A 22,927-nucleotide genomic window follows, 5' to 3' on the forward strand; every position below is an offset into this window, starting at 1 on the left:
TGGGTTCATTGTCCATTCAGAAATCTGTTGATAGAGGGGAAGAAGCTGTTCCTAAAATATTGAGTGTGTATCTTCAAGCTCCTGTACTCCATCATTGATGGCAGTAATGAGAAGAGGGTATGTCTGGGTGGTGGGGGTCCTTGATGAGGGATTCTGCCTTTTTGAGACATTGCCCTTTGAAGATGTCCTCAATGCTGGGGAAGCTAATGCCCACGTGTTGAACACGGCTATTTGATGTTCAGCATGGACAGCCTCGGGGTTTGAAATAGGACACGATCCAAGAGACCATCAGCTGGATCACTGACTCCACAAAGATGAGATGAGATGAGGTGATCCAGAGGCAGATGTGGATGGTCCTGGCAAGTTGGCAGGGTTGTTAATATGGTGTATGGTGTGTTGACCTTCATCAGTCCAGGGATTGAGTTCCGGAGCCAGGAGATAGTGTTGCAGCTCTATAAAGCCCTGGTTAGACCACCCTTGGAATATTGTGTTCAGTTCTGGTCACCTCATTATAGAAGGATGTGAAAGCTTTAGAGAGGATTCAGAGGAGATTTACAAATGCTGTCTGGATTAGAGAGCATGTCTTATGATTGAGGTTGAGTGAACTACAGCTTTTCTCTTTGCAGTGAAGGAGGATGAAAGGTATAAGATAGCAGTGTATAAGATGATAAAAGGCAGAGTGGACAGCCAACACTTTTATCCCAGAGCAGAAATGCCTAATATGAAGGGACATAATTTTCAGCTGCTTGGAGGAAAATATAGATGGGATGTCGGAGGTAGGTTTTTACACAGAGAGTGGTGGGGGTGTGGAACGCCCTGCCAGGGGTGGTGGTAGGGGCAGATACAGGCACATGGACAGAGGGCTATGCAGAATCTGAGAGTAGGTTAAAGGGTCAGCATAATATTTTGGGCCGAAGGGTCGGGTCAGTTCTTTGTTCTTACAGCTTCTTTCCTGGTTCCTAGGCCCCAGTGGAGAGGAGATGATGTCAGTGGTGTTGCATGAACTGCACCGGCAGAGGATGAAGATGTCGAGACGGGTGGTGCAGAATATCGGCCCCAGAGAGCTGCATATATGGGAACGGGCTGAAGAGGGTTCGAGAGAACGAGAGGATGAGGTGCACGACCAGTTCTCTTCAGGGACCAGTCTGAGCAGAAGCACTCTGACAGACACCTGGAGATCGCAGACCCAGAGTGAAGGGGACACAACAGACAATGTGTCAGTGGAGCTTCACGACATGAGCAAGCGGCAGGGCAGTGCCTGGCAGCAAGCAGGCACCATGGCCAGGTAGTGTGATGGCCTGTACAGGCAAGACCCTTCTGAGCCATCTTAGGATCCAAGTATGTAGCTCTCTGAAAGTGGCTACACAGGTTGATGGGGTGATTAAGAAGGCATATGGCATGTTTGCCTTGATAAGTTGAAACACTGAGTTCAAAAGTCAGGAAGTTTTATAAAACTTTAGTTAGGCCGCATCTTGAGTATTGAATACAGTTCTGTTTGCCTCAAAGGAAGAATGTTGAGACTTTGGAGAGGGTGCAGAAGAGGTTTACCAGGATTCTGCCTGTTTTAGCGGGCACGTGCTATAACAAGAGGTTGGATAAACTTGGGTTGTTTTCTCTGGAGCAGCCGAGGGTGAGGGGAAATCTGACAGAGATTTATAGGATTATGAGAAGCATGGTGTGTATCTGTTTCCAAGGGTTGAAATTTTTAATAGTAGAGGGTGTAGCGGTGTGCTACACGCAGCGCTAAAATTACGACACGGAGTCGGTAACTGCAGTCGAAGGAAAAACTTTATTCGAAAACTTCAGCCTCACTTTTAAGCCTCTGTCAACCGGCCCCCCATGGCGAAGAGGCTCCAAAGCTCTGTGCTCGCAAACCCCCGTAGGCTATCTAATTGTGAGTCGGTTCGCATACGCTAGGAAATGAGCCGCCACATAACCCCCCCCCAGAACCGGCGATACACCCCCCAATGTCCACAGCCTGGGCCAGAACCTGCTTGGGAGGTCGGCCTCTGCGCCGAGGCGCCGGAAACTCGGCCGGTTGCGCCAGGTCCACATGGGCCGGCTTGAGGCGGTCCACCGTGAAAACCTCCTCCTTCCCCCCAACGTCCAGCACGAACGTGGACCCGTTGTTCCGGAGCACCGTAAACGGCCCCTCGTATGGCCGCTGCAGCGGTGGCCGATGCCCGCCCCTTCGTACAAACACAAACTTACAGTTCCGTAGGTCTTTGGGTACGCAGGTCGGGTGCCGCCCATGCTGTGAAGTGGGTATGTGGGCCAGGTTACCGAGCTTCTCGCGAAGTCTGCCCAGGACTGCAGCGGGTTCTTCCTCTTGCCCCCTCGGGGCTGGTAGGAACTCCCCGGGGACGGCCAGGGGCGCGCCGTATACCAACTCGGCCGACGAGGCGTGCAGGTCGTCCTTGGGCGCTGTGCGGATGCCGAGAAGGACCCAGGGAAGCTCGTCCGCCCAGTTGGCTCCTCGCAGGCGGGCCATGAGGGCCGACTTCAGGTGACGGTGGAAACGCTCCACTAGCCCGTTCGACTGTGGGTGGTAGGCAGTGGTGTGGTGCAGCTGAGTCCCCAAAAGGCTGGCCATAGCTGACCACAGGCTGGAGGTGAACTGGGCGCCTCTGTCGGAGGTAATGTGGGCTGGTACACCAAAGCGGGATATCCAGGTGGCGATCAGGGCTCGGGCGCAAGATTCGGAGGTGGTGTCGGTGAGCGGGACCGCCTCTGGCCATCTTGTGAACCGGTCCACGATAGTCAGGAGGTAACGCGCTCCGCGCGACACTGGCATGGGGCCCACGATATCCACATGAATGTGGTCGAAACGCCGGTGGGCGGGATGGAACTGCTGCGGTGGGGCTTTGGTGTGCCGCTGAACCTTGGCCGTCTGGCAGTGCATGCACGTCCTGGCCCATTCACTGACCTGTTTGCGGAGTCCGTGCCAAACGAACCTGCTGGAAACCATCCGGACAGTTGTCCGGATGGAGGGATGCGCCAAGTTATGAATGGAGTCGAAAACCCGTCGCCGCCAGGCTGCGGGGACGACCGGACGGGGCTGGTTGGTGGCGACGTCACAGAGTAGGGTCCTCTCACCTGGGCCCACGGGGAAGTCCTGGAGCTGCAAACCAGAGACTGCAGTCCTGTAACTCGGAATCTCCTCATCTACCTGCTGTGCCTCTGCCAGTGCCTCAAAGTCTACCCCTTGGGAAAGGGCATGAACGGTAGGGCGAGAGAGCGCATCCGCCACGACATTGTCCTTACCCGAGACGTGCCGGACATCCGTTGTGTATTCAGAGATGTAGGACAGGTGGCGTTGCTGGCGGGATGACCAGGGGTCGGATGCTTTCGTAAACGCAAAGGTAAGCGGTTTGTGGTCCGTGAACGCGGTGAAGGGCCGACCTTCTAGGAAGTACCTGAAATGCCGGATTGCCAGGTAGAGCGCCAACAGTTCCCGGTCAAAAGCACTGTACTTGAGCTCGGGTGGCCGCAGGTGTTTGCTGAAAAACGCCAGGGGTTGCCAGCGACCTGCGATGAGCTGCTCCAGCACCCCACCGACTGCCGTGTTTGATGCGTCCACTGTGAGGGCGGTAGGGGTGTCCATTCTGGGATGTACTAGCATTGCGGCGTCAGCCAAAGCTTCCTTCGTTTGAACGAAAGCGGCGGCGGACTCCTCGTCCCAGGTAATGTCCTTGCTCGGACCCGACATCAGGGCGAACAGGGGGCGCATGATCCGGGCAGCTGAAGGGAGGAAGCGGCGGTAGAAATTGACCATACCTACGAATTCCTGAAGGCCTTTGACCGTGGTGGGTCGGGGGAAGTGGCGGACCGCATCTACCTTAGCGGGCAGAGGGGTTGCCCCGTCTTTAGTAATCCTGTGGCCCAGGAAGTCAATGGTATCAAGTCCGAACTGGCATTTGGCAGGGTTAATTGTAAGACCGTACTCACTCAGTCGGGCGCAGAGTTGACGGAGGTGGGACAGATGCTCCTGACGACTGCCGCTGGCTATGAGGATGTCATCCAAATAGATGAACGCGAAGTCCAGGTCCCGTCCCACCGCGTCCATTAACCGCTGGAACGTCTGTGCGGCATTCTTCAGGCCGAACGGCATGCGGAGGAACTCGAAGAGGCCAAACGGGGTGATGAGAGCCGTCTTGGGGACGTCGTCAGGATGCATCGGGATTTGATGGTACCCTCGGACAAGGTCGACCTTGGAGAAGATCCGGGCGCCGTGCAGGTTTGCCGCAAAGTCCTGAATGTGCGGCACAGGGTAGCGGTCCGGTGTGGTAGCCTCGTTCAGCCTGCGGTAGTCGCCGCACGGTCTCCAGCCCCCCGTCGCTTTGGGCACCATGTGCAGGGGGGAAGCCCAGGGGCTGTCGGACCGCCGGATGATCCCCAATTCCTCCATTCTCTGGAACTCCTCCTTCGCCAGTCGGAGCTTGTCCGGGGGAAGCCGCCGAGCACGGGCATGGAGGGGTGGTCCCTGTGTCGGGATGTGGTGCTGTACGCCGTGCCTGGGCATGGCTGCTGTGAACTGCGGTGCCAGAACCGATGGGAACTCCGCCAGGACCCTGGTGAAGTCGTTGTCGGACAGCGTGATGGAGCCGAGGTGAGGGGCTGGCAACTGGGCCGCGCCCAGGGAGAACGTCTGAAAGGTCTCGGCGTGTACCAGTCTCTTCCTGGGCAGGTCAACCAGCAGGCTGTGAGCTCGCAAAAAATCCGCACCCAGAAGCGGTTGGGCTACGGCGGCCAGTGTGAAGTCCCACGTGAACTGGCTGGGGCCGAACTGTAGCTGCACCTGACGGGTGCCATAGGTCCTTACTGTGCTGCCATTCACGGCCCTCAGGGGGGGACCCGGTGCCCTGCTGCGAGTGTCGTAACTTGTCGGAGGTAAAACGCTGACCTCAGCCCCAGTATCGACTAAAAAGCGGCGTCCCGACCTGCTATCCCACACATACAGGAGGCTATCCCGATGGCCAGCCGCCGTAGCCATCAGCGGCGGCTGGCCCTGGCGTTTCCCGGGAACTTGCAGGGCGGGCGGCAACGGCGGGCTTCTGCGCCCCACCGCTGGTGGTAGAAGCACCAGTGGTCATTGGGCCGGGGGTTAGTGGGCTCTGCGGCCGGGCCTGGACTGGTTTGCTGCCGGGAGCGTGGCTGGGTGATCTGTGCGATGGACGCCCCGCTCACCTTTTTGGCGTTCCACAGCAAGTCCGCCCGGGCTGCCACCTTCCGGGGGTCACTGAAATCCGCGTCGGACAGCAGCAGGCGGATGTCCTCGGGCAGCTGCTCCAGGAATGCCTGCTCAAACATGAGGCCTGTGTGTCCCTCGGCCAGAGACAACATCTCGTTCATTAAAGCCGATGGAGGTCTGTCGCCCAAGCCATCCAGGTGCAGTAAACGGGCAGCCCGCTCGCGCCGTGAGAGTCCGAAAGTCCTGAGGAGCAGGGCTTTGAATTCCGTGTACTTGCCGTCCGCTGGAGGAGACTGTACGAACTCCGCAATCTGGGCCACTGTGTCCTGGTCGAGGGAGCCCACCACGTAGTAGTAGCGGGTGTCTTCTGAGGTGATCCGGCGAACGTGGAATTGGGCTTCGGCTTGCTGGAACCATAGGTCCGGGCGCTGTGTCCAGAAACCCGGCAGTTTCAACGAAACCGCATGAACAGAGGCGGCGTCGGTCATTTCTGGTCCAAAAATCGTTTGGACCGTCGGGGTCACCAATTGTAGCGGTGTGCTACACGCAGCGCTAAAATTACGACACGGAGTCGGTAACTGCAGTCGAAGGAAAAACTTTATTCGAAAACTTCAGCCTCACTTTTAAGCCTCTGTCAACCGGCCCCCCATGGCGAAGAGGCTCCAAAGCTCTGTGCTCGCAAACCCCCGTAGGCTATCTAATTGTGAGTCGGTTCGCATACGCTAGGAAATGAGCCGCCACAAGGGCATGTATTTAAAGAGAGAACAGGTAATTTCAAAGCAGATGTGAGAGTTAAGTTTTTTTACACAGAGTGTCTGCAATGCTCTACCTGGGACGACAATAGAGACAGAAACATTGGAGACTTTTAAGAGATGTTTAGATTGGCACATGGATGTGGGGAAAATGGAAGGATATAGGCATTGTGTAGGCAGAAAGGATTAGTTTAGTTGATTACTACTGTAATTGGTTTGTACAACATTGTTGTCCGAAGGGCTTGTTCCTATGTTCTGTTTTTGGGTCAGTGGGTTAACTGATCACTGTAATTGTCCCTGGTGCGATAGAGTGGTGTAGTCTGGAGGAGAATAAAATGGGCTGATCCTAAGAGGGATTGTTTGGAGAAATATTGTGGTGCACCATGGTAGCAGTATTACAGCCTGGGGTGGCGGAGTTCAATTCTGGCGCTGTCTGTAAGAAACTTGTACGTGCTCCCCACGACTGTGTTTCCTCCCAGTCCAAAGAGGTATGAGTTAATTGATCATTGTAAATTGTCTTGTTTATAAGTGAGTTGCTGGTCAGTATGGCTCAGTGGGCTGGAATGGTCTTTTTCACGCTCTCTCTCTAATTAGAAATAAAAATGGGCCAAACTCAGGAATTGGAACTAGCACATTGGCTTGCCTGGATGAGCTGGGCCAAAGGACCTGGTTATGACCTGTAGGTCGAAGTGGTATAATTTTCCCTGATCCACACACATGGGTCACTAACTCATTGAGATGTCATTATTTGGGATCACATTGCTATCCTCCTGACTCACAAGGCACAGTTTTTAATTTACATATTCATGGATAATGTTCTTCCATTTACGCTTTTGTTTGTTTTTAACTACTTCGTTAACTTTAGCCTGAGAACATAAAACATTACAGGCCATCCATTTAACCATTTAATGGATCCCTCTCCATAACCATCCATGTGCCTGTCTAAGAGTCCCTTAAATGTCCTTGATGCAGGGTGCCTCTACCATCACCCCTTTCATGCACCCAACATTCTCTGTGTCACACCCACCTATCCTTCCCTCCAATCACCTTAAAGTTATGTCCTTTCGTATTAGCCATTTCTACACTGTGAAAAATGTCTACCCCATCCAGTCCATAATGTACTGGTTAGGCACAGGAGTACGTTCAGTCAGAGACTCATTCCACCCAGATGTAACACTGAGTGTCATAGGAAGTCATTCCTGTCTGTGGCCATCAAACTTTACAACTCCTCCCTGGGAGTGTCAGACACCCTGAGCCAATAGGCTGGTCCTGGACTTATTTCCACTTGGCATGATTAACTTATTATTATTTAATTATTTATGGTTTTATATTGCTATATTTCTTCACTATTCTTGGTTGGTGCGGCTGTAACGAAACCCAATTTCCCTCGGGATCAATAAAGTATGTCTGTCTGTCTCTGGCTGTCCTCTCTATGCCTCTTATCATCTTATACACCTCTGTCAGGTCACCTCACATCTTTCTTCGCTCCTAAGAGAAAAGTCATAGCTCACCCACCCTATCCTCATAAGACATGCTCTGTAATCCAGGTAGCATCCTGGTAAATCTCCTGCGCACTCTCTTTCAAAGGTGTATCTGTGCAGGCTATAAGCTCATGTAATAAAAAAGAGGGCATACAACAAAGCAAAAGTTAGCAGGAAGGTAGAGAATTGGGAAGATTGTTAAAACCTACAGAGAGCAACTAAAATAATTATTTGGAGTGAAAAGATGAAATATGAATGCAAGCTAACAAACAATATCAAAGTGGACAGAAAGAGCTTTTTCAAATATGTAAGAGGTAAAAGAGAGATGAGAGTGGATATAAGATCACTAGAAAATGAGGCTAGAGAAATAATACCAGGGGACAAAGGGGCAGATGAACTATATGAGTATTTGCATCAGTCTTTACTCAGGAAAAGATGTGCCAGATGTTGAGGGTTGTGAGGGAACAGAAGTGAGTGCAGTTACTATTACAGGGGAGAAGATGCTCTAAAAGTTGAAAGACCCAAGGGTACATAAGTCACCCAGACCAGATGAACTGCACTCTAGGGTTCTGAAAGAGGTAGCAGTGGAGACTGTGGAGGTATTAGTAATAATCTTTCAAAAATCATTGGACTTTGGCATGGTGCCAGAGGACTGGAAAATTGCAAATGTCACTACCACATGTAACTGTGGAGGCTACGTTGTTGGGTGTATTTAAGGCAGAGCTTGATTGAACGTGGCATCAAAGGTTACGGGAAGAAGGGCGGGGAGTGGGGTTTGGAGTGCAAGGGGGCAAAGTATCTGCCATAGTTGAATGGCAGAGCAGACTTGATGGGCCAAATGGCCCAGTTCTGCTCCTTAGTTTTCTGGTCTTACGGTAACTGAGTGCGCTCTGTGTTACAGGGACACACAGTCCAGTCAGCAAGGGACATTGGGAGCCAGAGATGATGGTCCAGAGTACAGGGAGTCCAGAACGTCCCAAATCGATGGGGAGATAGGGGATGACGAACCTCAGCCGCCCCTGGTGGGGTCATGGGAGTTTGAGCTTGATGACGAGGAGTACGTGGACTTTCTGGAGCTGTTCCTGACCTACCTGTTGGAGAGAGATCAGGTCGTGAATGAGGGCCCCAACATCCCACTGCTGACCAGCTGCTCCAAATACCTGAGGGAACAGGAACTCAACTCGCTGGCTTTCCATGTCCAGGGCACCCTAAAGCGGCGACAGGGCAGACTTAGAATGTCTGAGGACACTTTCATAGCAAGGAGTTCTTCTAGCTTAACATCTGAACTGCCTCAGAATGAGAGCGTGAGCTGTGGGGAAAGGACAAAGGCTACTGTCTTCTCCCCTGTTCCAGGCACACCCCACTCCATCAGCCGCCCACCAGTGCCTCCTGCTGAGGGCAGTCTTCACAGCTGCTTTCCTGCTGTCATCACTCAGGGTAGGGGCAGAACCAGGGGTTTGTTTGGTTCATGGCCGCAGGCTGTATCCGCTCCACAAGATGTGTCCAGGCAGTGGGGTACACTGACCGACAGTCTGCTGGCCCCTGAGTGTCTGTCAATGACATCCCTGTTGAACCAGGACCTCACTCCTGATTTGGAGGCTAGGTTTCCAGACATGGCCAAACTGCTGGAGTGGATGGTTCGATGGTCAGACCGGAAGCTGCTGTATGGGCCGCACAGAGTGGAGATGCTGCCCGTCCACAGCTCTGCCATCCGAGTGAGGACGTCTGTGACTGCCATCCTTCACTCCCTGTGGCTGCTGGATAAGAGCCTGGACATTGACACGTCTCGCCTGAATACCTACAAGGTACATAGTCCTCAGTTTTCCCTTCCCTGTTCCTGTCTGTTCTCCTGTGGTTGGTAGAGTAGAGGCTGGCACGATAATATAGTTGTGAGCATAAAGCTATTACAGTGCCTGCGATCAGGATTTAATTACTGCCGCTGTCTGTGAGGAGTTTGCAAGTTCTCCCTGGGTTTCCTTTGGGTGCTGTCGTTTTCCCTTCCCTACAGGTTAGAGGGCAGCTGTTGTATTCTGAATTTTTTAATCCAGGGTTTTTTCAGTGGTCAGGAAAGAGGCACAAGACTTGTTGCTATATGATCGTTGCATCAAGCACAAAGAGAATTAGAACAGAGAATAGAAGGAGTAAAAGCTGAAGAAAAAGGTGGTGGACCAATATGGCCACCACTTCTTACACCGGCATAGATGAGAAACATTCCATTCCAATTCATAGATAAGAGTTAGCCCTGTTCAAATAATGCAACACCAGAGAAGCTTTCAGGACTTTCCAGAATAATACCAAGTACTGTAATCACTAGGGGACAGACAAAAAAAATTGCATGTACATACTGTGACCACTGGAAACCTACAAAAAAGTTATATTTATGTAAGTGGTTATATGAAATACAAGCAGGTAATTAATTGTCAAGTTGCAAAGAAAATAACAAACTATCTCAACTAATACAGTCTGTAAGTATCTAAACGTTAGGGTGTTTAGAGGTCAAGGATGAGTAAGTGTTGGGCCTCCTAATGAGTGTTAAGGTGGATAAATTCCCAGCTTCTGATGGGATTTACCCCAAATTATTGAAGGAGGCAAGAGATGAAATTGCCGTGGCCTTGACCAGAGTCCTCTCCAGCCACAAGCGAGGTCCCGGAGAACTGGCGAGTGGCTAATGCTGTACCTCTATTTAAGAAGGGAACAAGGGAAAATCCTGGGAACTGTAGACCAGTGAGTCTCACACCAGGTGAAGGGAAATTGCTGGAGAAAATTCTCAAGGATAGGATGGATATATGAGCATTTGGGAACCCATGGCCTCATTAGGGAGACACAGGTTGTGCCTCACCAAACTTGACTGAGTTTTTTGACAAGATGACAAAGGAGATCAATGAGAGCAGTGCAGTGAATGCTGTCTACAGAGATTTTAGTAAGATATTTCATAAGATCCCTCATGGGATTCTGTGACTGGTGGTGTGCCACAGGGATCAGTGCTGGGTCCATTGTTATTTGTCATCTACATCAATGATCTGGGTGATAATGTGGTAAATTTGAATCAGCAAATTTGCTGATGATAGATTGGAAGTGTAGTGGACAGTGAGGAAGGTTTTCAAAGCTTGCAGAGGGATCTGGACCAGCTGGAAGAATAGGCTGAAAGATGCAAGGTAGAGTTTAATACAGACATGTGTGAGGTATTGCACTTTGGAAGAAAAAACCAAGGTAGACCATACAAGGTAAATAGTAGGACACTGAGGAGTGCAGTAGAACAGAGGGATCTAGGAATACAGATACAGAATTCCCTAAAAGTGGCGTCACAGGTAGATAGGGTAGTAAAGAGAGCTTTTGGTACATTGGCCTTTATAAATCAAAGTATTGATTATAAGAGTTGGAATGTAATGGTGAGGTTGTTTAAGGCATTGGTGAGGCCGAATTTGGAGTATTGTGTGCAGTTTTGGTCACCTAATTACTGGAAGGATATTAATAAGGTTGAAAGAGTGCAGAGAAGGTTTACAAGGATGTTGCCGGGACTTGAGAAACTGAGAAAGGTTGAATAGGTTAGAATTTTATTCCCTGGAGCGTAGAAGAATGAGGGGAGATTTGACAGAGGTGTAAAAATTATGATGGGTATAGATAGAGTGAATGCAAGCAGGCTTTTTCCACTGAGGTTAGGGGAGAAAAAAACCAGATGACATGGGTTAAGGGTGAAGGGGGGAAAGTTTAAAGGGAACATGGGGGTGGGGGGCTTCTTCGCACAGAGAGTGGTGGGAGTGTGGAATGAGCTGCCAGATGAAATGGTGAATGCGGGCTCACTTTTGATATTTAAGAAAAACTTGGACTGGTACATGGATGAGAGAGAGGTGTATGGAGGGATATGGCCCAGGTGCAGGTCAGTGGGACTAGGCAGAAAAATGGTTTGGCACAGCCAAGAAGGGCCAAAAGGCCTGTTTCTGTGCTGTGATGTTCTATGGTTCTATGGGAGGCTAATCCAGATTAAGATGTATAGGTGAATTGGCTATTTGGATTCAGAACTGGCTTGCACAAAGAGGACAGACCATAATGCATGAAGGGGCTTATTCAGTCTGGAGGCCTATAGCTAGTGAAATTCGGCAGGGATCTGTGCTGGGAGCTCTGCTGTTTGTAATGTGTATAAATTACCTGGATGAAAATGTAGATAGGTGGGTTAGTAAATTTGTGGATGATACCTAAGCTGGTTCTTGCTAGTGTAGAAGTCTGGCAAAGAATACAGCAAGTTGCACGATTAGTTGCATATATGGGGTGAGAAATGGCAGTTGGAGTTTAACCCAGATAACTATGAGGTGCTGCATCTTGGTAGGGCAATAATTGAAGGGACTTATTCGAGTTGGAGGTCTGTAGTGGAGTTATGCAGGGATCTGTGCTAAGACCTCTGCTGTTTGTGTGTTTGCATGAGGAACTCAGCAGGCCAGGCAGCATCTATGGAAAAGTGGAAACAGTTAATGTTTCGGGCCGGGACCCTTTGTCAGGACTGGAAAGCAATAGGAGTGAGAGTAAGAGGGTGGGGGAAGGGAGGAAGATGTATAAGGTGGCGGGTGATGGGTGAAGCTGGGAGAGGAAGAGGGGTGCAGTGAAAAACTGGGAAGTTATTTGGTCAAAGAGGTAAAGGGCTGGAGAAGGGAGAAGCTGATGAGCGAGAACACAAGACCATGGAAGAAAGGGAAGGGGAGGATCACCAGAGGCAGGTGATGGGTAGGTAAGGAGATGAGGTGTAGGAGGGAGACAGGAATGGGATATGGTAAAGTGGGGGGGGGGTGTCAATTACCAGGTTTGAGAAATTGATGCTCATCATCAGCTTCAAAGCTACCCAGACGGAATACCTGTTTACGGTGTTGCTCCTCCAACCTGAGTGTGGCTTATGTATCTTTAGGTCTTTCAACTTTTTGAGCACCTCCTCTCTTGTAATAGTAATTGCACCCAATTCTCTTCCTTCACACACAACATTAGGCAGAATGCTAGCATCTTCCATATTGAAGACTGATGCAAAATACTCATTTAATTCATCAGCCTTCTTGTCCCCCATTATTATTTCTTCTGCCTGGTTTTCTAGCAGTCCTATATCCACTCTCATCTCTTATTTTTAACATACCTGAAAAAACTTTTACAATCCATTTTGATATTATTTGCTAGCTTGCTTTCATATTTCATCTTTTCCCTTCTAATGATTTTTTTAGTTGCCCTCTGTAGGTTTTTAAAACTTCCCAATCCTTTATCTTCACTTTAATTTTTGCTTTGTTGTATGCCCTTTCTTTTGTTTTTATAATAGCTTTGATTTACCTTGTCAGCCACGGTTATATTATTTTACCATTTGAATATTTCTTTCATTTTCGGAATACACCTCCCGCATTTTTCCCAGAATTGCTGCCATTGCTGCGCTGCTGACATTCCTGCCAGCAACTCCTTCCGATTTACTTTGGCCAACTCCTCTCTCATACCACTGTGATTTCCCTTACTCCACTGAAATACTGCTGCATCAGACTTTACCTTCTCCCTATCAAATTTCAAGTTAAACTCAATCATATTGTGATCACTGGCTCCTAAGGGTTCTTTTACCTTAAGCTCTCTAATCACCCCGAGTTCATTACATTACACCCAATCCAGTATAGCTGATCCTCTAGTAGGCTCAACGACAAATTGCTCTAAAAAGACATCTCTTTGGCATTCAACAAACTCACTCTCTTGAGATCCATTACCAACCCGTTTTTCCCAATCGACCTGCATGTTAAAATCTCCCATGACTACCATAACATTGCCCTTTTGACTCGCCTTTTCCATTTCCTGTTGTAACCTGTGGTCCACCTCCCAGCCACTGTTTGGAGACTTGTATATAACTGCAGTCAGCGTTCTTTTACCCTTGCAGTTTCTTAACTCAACCCACAAATATTCAACATCTTCCAATCCTATGTCGCATCTTTCTACTGACTTGATGCCATTCTTTACCAGTAGAGCCACACCACTCCCTCTGCCTACCTTCCTATCCCTCCGATATAGCGCAAAACCTTGGACGTTCAACTCTCAACTACAACCATCCTTCAGCCATGTTTCAGTGATGGCTACAATATCATACCAGTTGCAGATATGTGCTGAGAAATGGCAGATAAATGTGAGGTGTTGCACCTCAGTAGGACAAATGCAAGGAGACAGTACACTAAATGCAAGATCCCCAACAGTGTTGCTGACCAGGGAGACCTTGGGATCCAAGTTCATAGCTCCTTGAAAGTGACTAAGAATGATAAAGTGGTTAAGAATGCTTATGATATGCTTGCTTTTATTAGTTGAGGTATCAAATTCAAAAATCAGAAGATTATAGAAACATAGAAAACCTACAGCACAATACAGGCCCTTCGGCCCACATTATGTTGCAACTGTATAAAGCTCTGGTTAGGCCACATCTGGAGAATGCACACAGTTCTGGTCGCCCTACGTAGGAAGAATGTTGAGGCTTTGGTGAGGGTGCAGAAGAAGTTTACCAGGATGCTACCTGGTTGAGAGGGCATTTGTTATCATGAGAGGCTGGATAAATTTAGGTTGTTTTCTCTGGAGGCTGAGGGGAGATCGGATAGAGGTGTGCAAGATTATGAGAGATGTGGATAGAGTGGACAGAGAAGATCCAATTCCCAGGGTTGAAATGCCTAATATCTGAGGGCATGCATTGACAGGTTGGTTCGAGGGGGATGTGAGGGGTAAGTTTTTTTTACTCAGAGTGGTGGATGCCTGAATGTGCTGCCTGGTGTGGTAAAGGCAAGTACATTAGAGGCTTTTAAGAGATGTTTCAATAGGCGTACGAATGTAAGGAAAATGGAGGGATACGGACATTGTGTAGGTGGGAGGGATTAGTGTTTGGGTGTTTTTTGATTTGTTTTTTCGCTGGTTTTCCATTCTGTACTGTTCTATGTTCAAAGTGTTGCCGCGCTTCCAGTGCCAGCATAACATGCCCACTCTGACCACTTTGACCACTAAATGGATTTCGAATTTTTTTTGTTCCAATTATACTCTTCTGTGTAAAAATTGTCTATTATTTATGTTCTGAAGAAGGGTCTTGGCCTGAAATGTCGACTGCTTATTCATAGATGCTGCCTGACCTGCTGAGTTCCTCCAGCATTTTGTGTGTGTTGCTGTAGATTTTCAACATCTGCAGAATCTCTTGTGTTTGTAATATGTTTATGTTTCTTTTGTGAATGTTGCTGATCTGTTGCTCTGCATATTTGATGTTGCTGCAAGTCAGTTATTTATGGCACCTGTGCATACGTGTGCTTGTACCGTATGTCTGACCATGGAGGGGATACTGGGCGTCCCTTGCCCATTTAAAGTTGCTGCCTACTTGGGTTAATCGATGGTTTCCTTCGCAGGACTCTGAAGAGGAGCAAGTTACAAATTGTGTCTGCCAGCCCAAGCTGAAGTTGGGCAGGAATGTCGGTTCCTCTGGGATACCCAAGGTGGGGTGTGGCATTGACATTGGCAGAAATGTTGAACCTTTCCAGCAGTAAGTACAATGGTGCTGAGTTTCACTCAGTGTGAAGGAGACCACAGTGAAATCACTCAATTGGTAGGGTGTGGAACAAATTCAGCAATCACGGTGTGGGGGTGTAACTGATACAGTGATGTAACTGTTTGACCAATCACAGTCCATGTGTATAAATGATATACTAATTAGAGTTTAGGGGTATAACCAATAGCTCAATCACAGAACATGGCCATAATAGAGTTGGCACATAATATGTTCAGAAGCTAGCTCCAATCGAACCAGTGGGATGGGAGTGGGTTTGCTTGTTCAGTGCTGTGGCTGGTGGGGAAGCGATTCTCACCCAGTATCTCCTAGAAAAATCTGTTTTTCCCTGCTCTGTTATTGCTAGGTCAGATCATGCAGAAGCCGTTCAGGTGCTGGAGTCTGGTGATGCGGATCTCCATGGTAGACAGGATATGACATCAGATTCTGACAGCAGAACTGATGAAGAGGAGTCAGGGGCTGGTCCAACATCGCCTCCTCTGGAACAAGGTATGTCTCTCTGTTTCTGTAGTCTAACATAACAACACAGAGAGAGCTCAGGCTCTCCATAAATCACATTTTTTAAACAGCACAAAAAAAGTATTGGAAGAACTCAGCGGACAAGATAAGCACATCAACTGTGCTGTTTTCCATAGATGCTGCCTGACCTGCTGAGTTCCTCCAGCATTTTATATGTGCTGCGAGGAACTCAGCAGGTAAGGCAGCATCAATGGAGAGGAATAAACAGTTGACGTTTTGGGCCAAGACTCTTAGGCCTGGAAAGGAAGGGGAAAATGCCAGAATGATAAGGTGGGAGGTAGGGGAATGAAGTAAAAAGCTGGGAGGTGATAGGTGGAAAAGGTAAAGGGCTGGAGAAGAAGGAATCTGAGAGGAGAGAGGAGTGGCCTTAGGAGAAGGGAAAGGAGGAAGGGTACCAGGGTAAGGTGAGTTGCATCTCCACTTAGGGTGGCTTTATTGCAGCAACATGTCAGAGCAGGACTGGAAGTTGGAAATAAAATAGTTGGCCTCCAGGAAGTTCCACTTTTTGTGGATGGAGTGGAGGTGCATGTCAAAGTGGTCCCCAATCTATGTCAGGTCTTACCAATGTAGAGGAGACCACACTGGGAGCACCAGATACAATAGGTGATCCCAACAGGTTCACAGCTGAAGTATTACCTCACCTGGAAGGACTATTTGGGACCCAGAATGGAGGAGAGCTTAATGGATTTGTGGCTAAATTTGCTGATGATACAAAGATAGGTGGAGGAGCAGGTGGTGTTGAGGAAACAGCGAGCCTGCAGAGAGACTTGGGTAGTTTAGGTGAATTGGGAATATTAGGTGAATGTCGTGGTTTCTTGAAATAACCAGGAGACGCAGAAGATTCTTTGAGAATTTTAAGCCTTTATTTGCAAACAAAAGCTGAGACAATTAATGAGAATGTCATTAATTGCCCACCGAGCCTGATACACAGTATTCTTTATAGTACTTTCTTATCTCAGTTACATTAGCATACCCTCTTATCACCAACACATTAGCTTGTTGGCTCGCCAACAGTACTTTTGTTCAGTTGCTCATACTTGTCCTAGTGCCTTGACTGGTTTTCACACCATCACACGATCCTGTCTAGTCTACTCCTTGGAACACGTGTCCCCCTTCCCGGCCTTGACTGGTTTTCACACCATCGCATGATCCTGTCTAGTCTACTCCTTGGAACACGTGTCCCCCTTCCCGGCCTTGACTGGTTCTCACACAATCGCACGATCCTGTCTAGTCTACTCCTTGGAACACGTGTCCCCCTTCCCGGCCTTGACTGGTTTTCACACCATCGCACGATCTTGTCTAGTCTACTCCTTGGAACACGTGTCCCCCTTCCCGGCCTTGACTGGTTCTCACACCATCGCACGATCCTGTCTAATCTACTCCTTGGAACACGTGTCCCCCTTCCCGGCCTTGACTGGTTCTCACACCATCGCACGATCCTGTCTAGTCTACTCCTTGGAACACGTGTCCCCCTTCCCGGCCTTGACTGGTTGTCACACAATCGCACGATCCTGTCTAGTCTACTCCTTGGAACACGTGTCCCCCTTCCCGGCCTTGACTGGTTCTCACACAATCGCATGATCCTGTCTAGTCTACTCCTTGGAACACGTGTCCCCCTTCCCGGCCTTGACTGGTTTTCACACCATCGCACGATCCTGTCTAGTCTACTCCTTGGAACACGTGTCCCCCTTCCTGGCTTTGACTGGTTCTCACACCATCACACGATCCTGTCTAGTCTACTCCTTGGAACACGTGTCCCCCTTCCCGGCTTTGACTGGTTCTCACACCATCACACGATCCTGTCTAGTCTCCTCCTTGGAACACGTGTTCCCCCTTCCCGCCCTTGACTGGTTCTCACACCATCGCATGATCCTGTCTAGTCTACTCCTTGGAACACGTGTCCCCCTTCCCGGCCTTGACTGGTTCTCACACAATCGCACGATCCTGTCTAGTCTACTCGTTGGAACACGTGTCCCCCTTCCCGGCCTTGACTGGTTCTCACACAATCGCACGATCCTGTCTAGTCTACTCCTTGGAACACGTGTCCCCCTTCTCGGCCTTGACTGGTTCTCACACCATCGCACGATCCTGTCTACCACCATTATCTCTACAAGCTTACTTTCATTGTTAGCTACATTCTTAAGGCACTGATGTGTTCAATAGTACAGAGACAATACAGAGATTACATTCTGGCTAACAAGTTGGATACATAGTAAATATAAGGCTGGTTTTTCACTGTCAGCTACATTCTTAAAGCACTGATGCGTTCAATAGTACAGAGGCAATACAGAGATTATATTCTGGCCGATAAATTGGATACATAGCAAATAGCAAACACAAGGCTGGCCAGATAGTTCAGGCCACACAGCAAACGATGCAACTTTATTCTTCAATAAGAAGTGGCAACTGAAATACAATGTTGGAAAGTGTATGGTCATACACTTTGGTGGAAGAACTAAATAGGCAGACTTATTTAGATGGGGAAGGAATTCAAAATGCAGCGATACAAAGAGATTTCAGATTCCTTGTGCTGGATACCCTAAAGGTTAACCTCCAGGTTGAGTCAGTGATGCAGAAGGCAAATGCAATGTTGGCATTCATTTCTCGATATGATGTTGAAGCTAGATATGGCACTCATGAGACCACACTTGGAGTATTGTGTGCAGTTTTGAGCTCCTTGTTTTAGAAAGGATATACTGACATTGGAGAGGGTTCAGAGAATGATTCCAGGAATGAAAAGGTTGCCATAAGAGGAATGTCTAGCAGCTCTTGGGCTGTATTCCCTGGAGTTCAGGAAAATGAGGGAGGATTTTATTGAAACATTCCAAATGTTAAAAGACCTGAACAGATTAGATATAGCAATGTTATTTCCCATGGTAGGGGAGTCTAGGACAAGAGGGCATAACTTCAGGATTTAGAACAGAGATGTGGAGAAATTACTTCAGTCGGAGGGTGGTAAATCTTTGTAAATCTTGGCCTCCACAGCCGCTTGTGGCAACAAAGTCATTGGGTGCATTTAAAGCAGAGATAGATAGGTTCTTGATTAGCCAGGGCATCGAAGTGTATGGGGTGAAAGCAGGGGAGTGGGGATGACGGGAAGAATTGGATCAGTCCATGATTGAATGGCGGAGCAAACTCGATGGGCCAAATGGCCTACTTCTGCTCCTATATCTTATGGTCTTATGAGAGGCAGGAAGTGAATGGGCAAGTGAAGCATTTCCATCACATGTGCCAGGAGGAAGGTTAGTGAAGAAGAATGAATGGACAAGGGAATCACGGAGAATGGGGGAGAGGTAAAGATGTTTGGTGGTAGGGTCCTGTCGAAAAGTGGTGGAAGTTGCAGAGAATAATGTGTTGGATGAGGGGGCTCATGATGTGGTAGGAAAGGACAAGAGGAACTCTTTCCTTGTTAAAGCAGTAGAAAGATTGGATGAGCGCAGATGTCTGAGAAATGGAGGAGATGCAGGTGAAAGCAGCATCAATGGTGGAGGAAGACGAACCCTGCTCTTTGACGAAGGAGGACATATCTGATGTCCTGGAAAGGAAAGCCTCATCCTGTGATAGAGACGAAGGAACTGAGAAAAGGGAAAGGCATTTTTACTGACTACGTAGTGGGAAGAGTTAAAGTCAAGATAGCCGTGGGAATCGGTAGATTTATCAGTTGACAACTGTCTCCAGAGATGGAGACAGGTTGAGAAAAGGGAGAGTTTTGTCAGAAATGGACAAAGTGAATTTCATGGCAGGGTGGAAGTTGGAGCCAAAGTTGATGTAGTTGACAGCAATGCAGACATAGAGTCATAGAAAAGTACAGCACAGAAACAGGCCCTTCAGTCCAACTAGGCAGTACTCAACCATTTAAACTGCCTACTGCCATTGACCTGCAATGGGACTGTATCCCTCCACACCCCTATCATCCATGTACCTATCCAAACTTGGCTTAAGTATTGAAATCAAGTTCACATGCACCACTTGCTGACAGCTCATTCTACACTCTCATGGCCCTCTGATTGAAGACATTTCCCTCATGATCCCCTTAAACTTTTCACCATTCACCCTTAACCCATGGTTTCAAATTGTAGTCCTACTAAACTTCAGTGGAAAAAGCTTGCTTGTGTTTACCTAATCTATACTCCTCGTAATTTTGTATATCTCTATCAATGTCCCCTCTGTCTTCTAAGTACAAGGAATAAAGTCCTAACCTATTCAGTCTTTCCTTATCAGGTCCTCCAGTCCAGCAATATCCTTGTATTGGCCAATTCTCTGGATGCTTTCAAGAAGGAGCTAGATAGGTATCTTATGGATAGGGGAATCAAGGGATATGGGGACAAGGCAGGAATCGGGTGTTGATAGTAGATGATCAGCCATGATCTCAGAATGGCGGTGCAGGCTCGAAGGGCTGAATGGTCTACTTCTGCACCCATTGTCTATTGTCTATAAATTTTCTCTGCTCTCTTTCAACCTTATTTACATCTTTCCTGTAGGTAGGTGATCTGTAGGTGCTGGGACCATTTCTTTTTATGCTGTATATCAATGATTTAGATGATGGAATAGATGGCTTTGTTGCCAGATTTGAAAATGATGTGAAAATTGGTGGAGGGGCAGGTAGTGTTGAAGAAACAGAAAGGCTGCAGAAGGACTTAGATTAAGAGAATGGGCAAGAGTGCTAGATGAAATACAATGTTGGAAAATGCATGGTCATGCACTGTGGCAGTAGAAATAACTGTGCAGACTGTTTTCTAAACGGTGAAAAAATCCAAAAATCTGTGATGCAAAGGGACTTGGGAATCCTTATGCAGAACACCCTGGAGGTTAACTTGCAGGTAGAGTTAGAGGTGAGGAAGGCAAATGCAATGTTAGCATTCATTTCAAAGGTCAAGTATATAAGAGCAGGGATATGATACTGAGGCTTTATAAGGCACTGGTAAGGCCTCACCTAGAGTATTATGAACAGTTTTGGGCTCTTTAACTGAGACAAGATGTGTTGGCATTGAAGAGAGTTCAGAGGAGGTTCACAAGAATGATTCTGAGAATGAAAGGGTTATACGAATCAAAGGTGATAGCTCTGCTCTGTACTCGCTGTATGAGGGAGGATCTCATTGAAACTTTCTGTATGTTGAAAGGTCTAGACAGAGTAGATGTGGAAAGGATGTTTCCCATGGTGGTGGGCCAAGGGGACATGGCCTCAGGATAGATGGGTGACCTTATAAAATGGAGCTGTGGAGAAATTTCTTCAGCCAGAGGATGGGGAATTTGTGGAATTTATTACCACAGGCAGCTGTGGAGGCCAGGTCACTGGGTGTATTGAAGCCAGAGCTTGATAGGTTCTAGATTGGACATGGCATCAAAGGTTACAGGAAGTCCAGGGAGTGGGGCTGAGGAGGGGGAAACAACGATCAGCAATGATTGAATGGCAGGTCAGACTCGATGGGCCAAATAACCTAATTTTGTTCCTATGTCTTATGGTCAAAAACTGCACACAATGCTTCAAATTAGGCCTCACTGAAGCCTTGTGCATAAAATCCCATCTCCTTACTCAATTTACTGCCTCGTCTTGGAATGCTGAGCAACTGAACCTGCTTGACCAACCTCCCAGGTGGGACCTTATCAAATACCTTGCTAAAGGCCATGAGGACAACATCCACTGCCTTGCTTTCATCCATTTTCCTAGTATCTTCCTCGTAAAACTCTACAAAACTGGTTAAACATGCTGATTGCTCCTACTCAGTCTATGTCTATTCAGATACTGATATATCCAGTCCGTTAGAATACCTTCCAATAACTTTCCCACTCCTGATGTCAGGCTTACTGGCCGGTAATTTCCTGGTTTATTTTTAGAGATGTTCTTAAACAGCAAAACAACATTAGCTATCGTCCAGTGTTGTGGTAACTCACCTGTTGCTAAGGATGTTTTAAATATCTCTGCTAGGGCCCCTGCAATTTCTGCACTTGCCTCCCACAGGGACTGAAGGAACACCTTGTCAGGCCCTGAGGATTAATCCACCCTGATTTGCTCACAACAGCAAACATGTCCTCTTGTAATCTTTATAGGGTCAATGAAGTTGATTCTGCTTTGCCTTACAGATAGACTATGTGTCCATCTCCTGAGTAAATACAGGTGCAAAACATTAATTTAAGATCTCCCTCATCTCTTTTGGCTTCACGCATGGATTACCATTCTGATCTTCCCAAGGACCAATTTTGTCCTTCACAATCCTTTTGCTCTTAACCTACCTGTAGAATCTCTTGGGCTTCTTCTTCACCTTGTCTGCTTGGGAAAACTCATGCCTTATTTTAGCCCACCTGATTTCTTAAGTGTTCTCTTGAATTACTTCCTCATTTGTTCCTACCTGCCTATATCTGCTATGCACCTCTTATTTTACTTAACCATCACCTCAATATCTCTTGAAAACAAAGGCTCCCTAAACCTGTTGTTATCTTTACCTTTTATTCTGACAAGCACATGCAAGCTTTTCTCAAAATCTCACACTTGAAGGGCTCCCACTTACCAAGAACACCTTTACCAGAAAGCAGATGGACCAGCCTTGCCAGATTTTTACTGATAGCATCAAAATTGGCCTTTCTCCAGTTTAGAATTTCAATTCATGGACCAGGTGTATCTTTTTGCATATTTACTTTGAAACTAATGGCATTACGATCACTAGATGCAAAGTTTCCCTACATAAACCCCTGTCATGTTCTCAATAGCAGATCAAGTATCACGCACTCTCTCATTAGGACTTCAACATACCGATGAAGAAAATTTTCCTGAATACATTTGACAAACTCTATTCCATATAGTCCATTTACAGTCTGGGATTCCCAGTCAATATGTTGAAATTTAAAGTCACCTCCTTTAAAAGCCTTATATTGCTTGCAACGGTCTGCAATCTGTTGACAGATTTGTTCCTCTAATTTCCTAGAACTGTTGGGTGGTTTGTAACATAGCCCCATTAACATGGTCGTACCTTTCTTATTTCTCACTGGTCGAGTTCTCTAGTCTGGCCTGATGGAACACTGCCGTGACGTTTTCCCTGACTAGTAAAGCCACTGCTCCTCCTTTAATCCTTCCCACTCGGCCATGTCTAAAATAATGAAACCCCAGGATATTGAGCTGCCAATCTTACCCCTCTTGCAACCAAATCTCACTGATGGCTACAACATCATAATTCCATGTGTACATCCATGCCTTAAACTTATTTACCTTACTTACAATGCTTCTTGCATTGAAATATACACACACAGGACATTAGTCACACCATGCTCAACCTTTTGATACCTGAAGCAACACACCCAAAATGCTGGTGAAACACAGCAGGCCAGGCAGCATCTGTAGGAGAAGCACTGTCGACATTTCAGGCCGAGACCCTTCGTCAGGACACTTTTGATACCTGAATTTGTTTGAGGTTTAAACAACATCTGCCTCCACAACCTGTCTATTTTCTGTTTTGGCACT

General features: G+C 47.6%; 1 protein-coding gene across 10 annotated transcripts in view; it reads left to right on the forward strand.

Annotated features, from left to right (window-relative positions):
* The window catches only part of cplane1 (ciliogenesis and planar polarity effector 1), a 375,338-nt gene that overhangs the window by 202,019 nt on the left and 150,392 nt on the right, over positions 1-22,927 (forward strand). For all 10 annotated transcript variants that reach the window (XR_009512997.1, XR_009512998.1, XM_059974072.1 and 7 more), the window contains exons 25-28: positions 964-1,285; positions 8,326-9,229; positions 14,798-14,931; positions 15,302-15,444. Coding sequence is in view for 8 of the 10 variants with exons in the window: in XM_059974072.1 (XP_059830055.1) it covers positions 964-1,285; positions 8,326-9,229; positions 14,798-14,931; positions 15,302-15,444 (1,503 nt within the window). In the remaining 2 variants the exon portion in view is untranslated. The remainder of the gene's footprint in view (positions 1-963; positions 1,286-8,325; positions 9,230-14,797; positions 14,932-15,301; positions 15,445-22,927) is intronic.

This window comes from Hypanus sabinus, chromosome 7 (assembly GCF_030144855.1).
Source record: "Hypanus sabinus isolate sHypSab1 chromosome 7, sHypSab1.hap1, whole genome shotgun sequence".
Classification (NCBI taxonomy): Eukaryota; Metazoa; Chordata; class Chondrichthyes; order Myliobatiformes; family Dasyatidae; genus Hypanus; species Hypanus sabinus.